The following is a 5,874-nucleotide window of genomic DNA, read 5'->3' on the forward strand; positions in this document are numbered from 1 at the left end:
GTTCATAATATAAGCACAACAATTTTTAATCAAAACAAACGAAAAATTTATATCACAATATGTACACAAGTATGAAATTTTTTAAGGAAGTGTTGGCATATAATATTCATAATATAAAAGATGTGAGTTGAATTTTATAGTATCTTTAAATTGATGCAATTTTTCAAGATCAAGATAATGTCAATTTTTTTTTAATTGGAATAATTGCACCAGTTAAATTAATTTACCTACTAAAAAACCTATAATAAGTATACTGTCGGTATCTTTTTTTTTCAATTTAACTAAAAATCTTGCAATAAATTTATGTGCACTAGAGAAACTTTAATTCAAATAACATAAGAATAAAAATTAACACACTTTCATAATTTATTATCAAACAGCACATCAAGAAGTCGAAACACGCTGAAGACATTCTTTCAAAAAGCTGACAAAAGCACGCAAACAAGAAAGGTCCTCATCTTGTATATATCAGACAGATTAAAACAAGGTTTTTCGCCAACATAAAACAACGCAGCTGTCCACTGCATGGATCGGATCATCCAATGATGGAACATAAGAAGAAAAAATCTTCAAAACCTATATTATGGAGTTTAAGGTTACAAACAACATCACTACAGCATCTGTAAAGCAGCACCACGCTTCTCCTCCGACAAAACTAGCTGGGAAAATGGTGGACACATTTTTTTATATATATATATATATATATACTGCAGCTCTACCACTAATTACATTGAATTGAAGGATGTCTATTCAAGTAAATCATGTACAACAACAACCTGCTTCTTTAGATACGCACCTCATGCTGCAAAAAAAGGCAGGCAAAGCGCAATATCCACTGTCTATTAAAATTTTGTTTGTCCTTTTCTCTTCAGCCGTAAAGATTTCTCATTTCGTAGCTGCTTCTGAGCTGGTTCAACAAGCAGCAAACGTGACATCACATAGGCTAACAGCTCTTCGTGGTGGGAGAAGGTGAAATCCAAGTGAGCATATTCAAATTCAGTATATGATACTTCCACACAGGCTTCCTTCATCAACTTATAATGCTTTCTTACCATTGAAGGCCGAATCACGTTGTCCTTTTTTCCAGCAACCAAATCAACTGGAATATCAATGAACCCATAATTTTCACCCAAGTCCAATGGTTCTGGAAATCCATACGCATCCATGTTGGCAGATGCACTTCCATAATCATACATTCTAAATCTCCTTGCACGTTTCATTTGTGCAAGGTGGTGAGCCACATAAAAGGAAACTCCTGGCATGTCATTCATGTTATAGTGTGGTAACCCTATTACACCCACCCAATTTGAGCTGTCTCCGCCAACAACATAACTCATAAGGGTTTGAACCACCCCTCCAACTGCTGGGTAGTTATGGAAGTCCCGAGCCAATTTGTTTAGCAACATGCGGAAGAATCTTGTTGGTATGTAAAAGGCAGGAACGAAACATGCCAGAATAGGAGCCAAAGGAAGGAACATATACTCAAAAGCTGTAAAGACTAAGGAGGAATCATGATGGAAGCCAGCAGGCGACATCAAAATCAATCGAGATAGTCTATGGGACTTCTCTTCAATCCGGCTTGTTATAACATACATCAACATGGCAGCTCCTCCCAAGCTATGGGAGATTGCACAAAGTTTATAATGTTGATCATCATTTGTTTCTTCCTCAAGATCAGGCTGGCTAATTTTCAATTCAGCACTTTTAACCTGGTGAATCTTCTCAATCATTGCTGGAATGTCCTCTGTCCCATGCTCATTGATGGAATACCGCCAATACCTGCTTCAAGTTTTCCATTTTCATCACTACACGGTATAAGCAGGAAAGTGGGAATTGTTGCCTACCTTTTCTTTTAATTTTCATTGACACAGTTTTCTAAATCTTGCAGATTTATTTATCCAAATTAGAAATGAAAAGAAGACATTATTTTGTGATGAAAGTAATAAATGATCAAGTCAACATACTTCTGTGAGGAAATTTCCTTTTCAATATGCTCTCTAGAAACCAAACCACGTAAGTTCCCAAGGAAAACATCATATCCTGTAAAAAAAAAAATAACCACTTCTTCAATCATAATGTATCACAGCGACTTCAGACAGTTTCAGGTCAAAAGTTACAACATACATACCTTGATCATATGCTGCGAAAGCTGGACTTCCAACAACCCCATTGGACACCCAACTGCACAACAAAATAAGAAAGTGAACAAACAAAAACAAATCCAGGGATAATAAAGATGGGAGGGAGAGGGAGAGGGAGAGGGATAGTTTAACCAAGAAAAAATCAGCAATTTGATTAAATGAACGAAGTTCACAAGTTTCGTATACAAGGAAGGTGAAGATAAGTAAAGCATCCACCAATGTATTAGCAAAAGTTGTATATATGAATGACTACCAACTCTCTTCATCTGATTAACCAACTTTGTTAAGCATGTAGCAAAATGTCTCTACTATGCATAACTAAGCAGAATATCAAATTGGACAGACAAAAAGAAAATAATCAATTCCTATTTGGACATCCCTGCTGAGACAAATAGATTTAAATTTGAAGTGGAACATAACACATGCTTGCACCATGCCATACACATCAGGACATCAGAATGGAAATGAATTACAATATGACAATTGCTAGGTGCTAGCTAATTTTCGGGTTCCAGAAGGATGGAACAGGAGAGTATTTAAGGAAAAGAATCTTCCTTCACCTGTTTGAAGTATGTTATGGCTCAGGGGGCAGATTATTGGCACAAGGAAATTTACACTAGATTTCTTAAGCTAATTTAATGTTTTGTTATACAATTTTACATGCAGTTGACTGTAGAAAATTATACTTTTTGTTGAAAGCATCAGAGGATATGTTACTGGTACAAGAGGGAGTCTATTACTAAACAGATGGATTTCTTAAGCTTTGGTTATTTGTTTTACATGTAGCTTGGATATGGGGTACTTGTTTGTGTTGAGACCGTCTTCATTCTGTAAATGCATGGTACTCATTTGGAGCCTACACACATAGAATTATCTCAATTTATATGTCAAATAAACGTCCAGTGGTATACTAAACCAGAAGAGGCAAGCTGGCAGTCAATTTATATGGCATGCGAATCTTAAGGTGATACAACCTGTACAAAGAAGAATAATGGCAGAACAGCAATATGTACTCAAAATCATAAAGTACCATAAGATCTCTATTTCTTTAGATGCTCAACACATATTTAATCCAGTTCAAGCATAAGTTACACAAAGCAATGAAATATGAACAAAATCAAGGGTAAAAATTCTTTCATGATTATTAATCATAGCAACTTGTAAATAGTGTTCTGAAATATTTTTTAAAGAAGCAATTTGGTTTTTTTTTAACTAATAGTTTCTACTTCCACTTCCACCATGGTATGTATTATTAGTAAACTAATCAAGGTGGTGATTTAGGTATGACCTCCAATTTTTCCAAGCAAATATAGAATAGAAAAGTAATTTGACAACACCCCTCCAAAAAACAATTCTACAAACCAGACCACTCTTTCCTTGTGTGAATTAAGATTGAATAACTCACCCCATAGATGAATCCAATATCCCATGTTGGAGGTAAACAGCTTTTCGAGAATCACGTCTGCAATGTAAAACTGTAGATCAGGCAGCACGCATTTAAAATACAAAGTAACAGAACAATGTGGAAAAGAAATAACCATACCTAGGAATTCTTTCCAGAAGCAGAACATATCCATCTGAAGTGATCACATGAATAGCTTCATAAGGGTATCTATTAACAGAAAGAAGATAATAAATTTGAAGAAGATGAAAAGCATAGCAATAGGAACACAAGCAACTAAAGTAAGCAAAACACTGCAATACCCAAGCTCAGTTATAACATCTTGGCAGGTTCGAGCATCTGTATTCAAAGAGTTGTGCAAAGTAGTTTTCGTCTCTGTAGGAGCTGGATCATCCTCTCCAAGTGTAGCAGCAGGTATAGATGTATCTGAAACACCACCATGGATATCTTCGTTGCCACTTGTCCAAGACAGAAACCATCTACAGATTGCTTTAAGAACTTCTGATGGCGAAAGAAGAAAATGTGCTGCTTTATGAAAAAAATCAAATATAACTTCTATGAAAACCTCGATTGCAAGATGAAGGTCCTGTTAACACATCACAGGGAAAATTGAAGATCATGCATGTTAATGGATACGAAAGGCAGAGAAAACGAAAGAATAAAGGTTAACTGACATGTTAAGTCCACGCAAATACCTCAATGACTCCCCGTCTCCTGTCAGTGGTGCGGTGAATGACATGGTCCCTTAACGAATGAATTTTCTTAAAGGTGTGTAATGGTGAATTCTGGTGGCTTCCTCTAGGAGAGGCTGTTGACCTCCTAATGTAAAATAAACGAAAGAAACGGATAGGAATTCCCAGCAGAAACCTTAAGGGAAACAGAATCCATGAAAATAAGAAGATGGTCCACCCGGTAGAATGCCCACGATTCCTGCTGAAAGTACTTGCACGCGACATGCGTGAGCATTGAGATGATGGTGTTGGAGGATACATTCCATCACCATCTTCCTCTGTTGATGAATAATCCATGCTTGAAGTATCAGAATCCATGGGTAGCTCATGAATGAATTTGTTGAAAGAGGACACGCCACTACCGTCATCAGAAAGGAGGAAAAAAAGAAAAGAAAAACAGAGTAAGAGGAAGAGGAAGAGATCAACTAAGAATGCACATGGATATAATTAACGGTGGAGGAGTTGGTTTTATTAAAAGCACGGACTAACTAGGAGGGTCAGCTAAGATGGTAAAAAGGGAACTCCCTCAATCAGTAAACATCAAAGCTAGGACGGGCCTCAAATAAAAGAGGTTATCAGTGTGGATTAACAAGACAGAGTATTGACACTCGAGACATCTGGGTTGGACAACAGGTTTTATGCACATATGATGTTTAAAAACAACAACAACAGCAAGTCACTCACTCAAATGATCAAGAAATATGATAATTAATTCTGCAGAAACAGAGTGAATGCTTACTTCTCCATCCAGCGGGGTAATCGAGGCCCACGAAAAGTAGGCCTGAGCTCCCATCCTTGAAGACCTTCAAGAACATTAGCCTTTGCAGGCAAAATAGTCAACAAAATCGCAGACACTCCATTTATCAACCTCGCAATATTGTTCAACGACTCATACGTCACCGTCTTCACCGACCTGCTCTAAACACCAAATAACTCATCAAAACATAATTAAATTACATGCCCGCTCACTCACCCACCCAAATTAAAATTGATCGCAGCTGCTTCAATCACAATATGATCAAAACCCACAGAGCTTTCATCTTTCTTCTTAAAAGAAATATATTTTGAGAAATGAAGAAGATTTGAGAGAGAGAGAGGACTCACTCCTTGGTAACAGCTAGGACGGCGTCAACAAATCTCTGAATCATAACTGCGAAGATTTTGGGAAATTAAATTTTTATTACTGTGTTTGATAGGACTCCAAATCCACCGCGGAAATAACTGCGAATTTGCAATATCTATAGCAAAAGCTGCTTTTGTTGGGAACCAATTCTCTCTCTATCTATCGCCTCGCCGATTTATGAGGAAACCCAAACAAAGAAACAACGGCGGTTCTTGCCGTCCTGAGGAAGTTTTTTTATTGGTTAAAAATCAAGGAAAATAAATAGTTTAGATTCTCTTTTTGATTTTTAATGTGTACACGTGGGGAGATGTGAGTGGACAGTCATTTTAGTTGTCGCTTTCCTATGGGACACTTGTGTATATTTTGCTACACGTAAGGGTGAGTCATGATGCTTGGAGTCTTAAACGTGGATATAATTAGGTGCACGTGGTTTGTGGATTAGAATTTATGTGGATCGTTGATGGCAGGTCATGTGGG

At 37.0% G+C, this 5,874-nt stretch overlaps 1 protein-coding gene across 3 annotated transcripts; it reads right to left on the bottom strand.

The window, feature by feature from the left end:
* Positions 1-438: 438 nt before the first annotated feature.
* LOC7487095 (uncharacterized) lies at positions 439-5,633 on the bottom strand. Of its 3 annotated transcripts, none has more exons than XM_002318532.4 (9): positions 5,379-5,633; positions 5,014-5,187; positions 4,239-4,632; positions 3,846-4,129; positions 3,685-3,753; positions 3,547-3,603; positions 2,129-2,181; positions 1,965-2,040; positions 439-1,779 (listed from the first exon to the last, which is right to left on the bottom strand). In XM_002318532.4, exons 1-9 carry the CDS (start codon positions 5,420-5,422, stop codon positions 843-845), a joined length of 2,088 nt encoding a protein of 695 aa, XP_002318568.3. In that variant the 5' UTR covers positions 5,423-5,633; the 3' UTR covers positions 439-842. The 3 variants fall into 3 exon arrangements, with proteins under 3 accessions (XP_002318568.3, XP_024438229.2, XP_024438230.2); XM_024582461.2 differs by having other exon boundaries at positions 439-1,782; XM_024582462.2 differs by having other exon boundaries at positions 439-1,782; positions 5,014-5,192.
* Between the last annotated feature and the right edge of the window lie 241 nt (positions 5,634-5,874).

Source organism: Populus trichocarpa, chromosome 12 (assembly GCF_000002775.5).
Source record: "Populus trichocarpa isolate Nisqually-1 chromosome 12, P.trichocarpa_v4.1, whole genome shotgun sequence".
NCBI lineage: Eukaryota > Viridiplantae > Streptophyta > Magnoliopsida > Malpighiales > Salicaceae > Populus > Populus trichocarpa.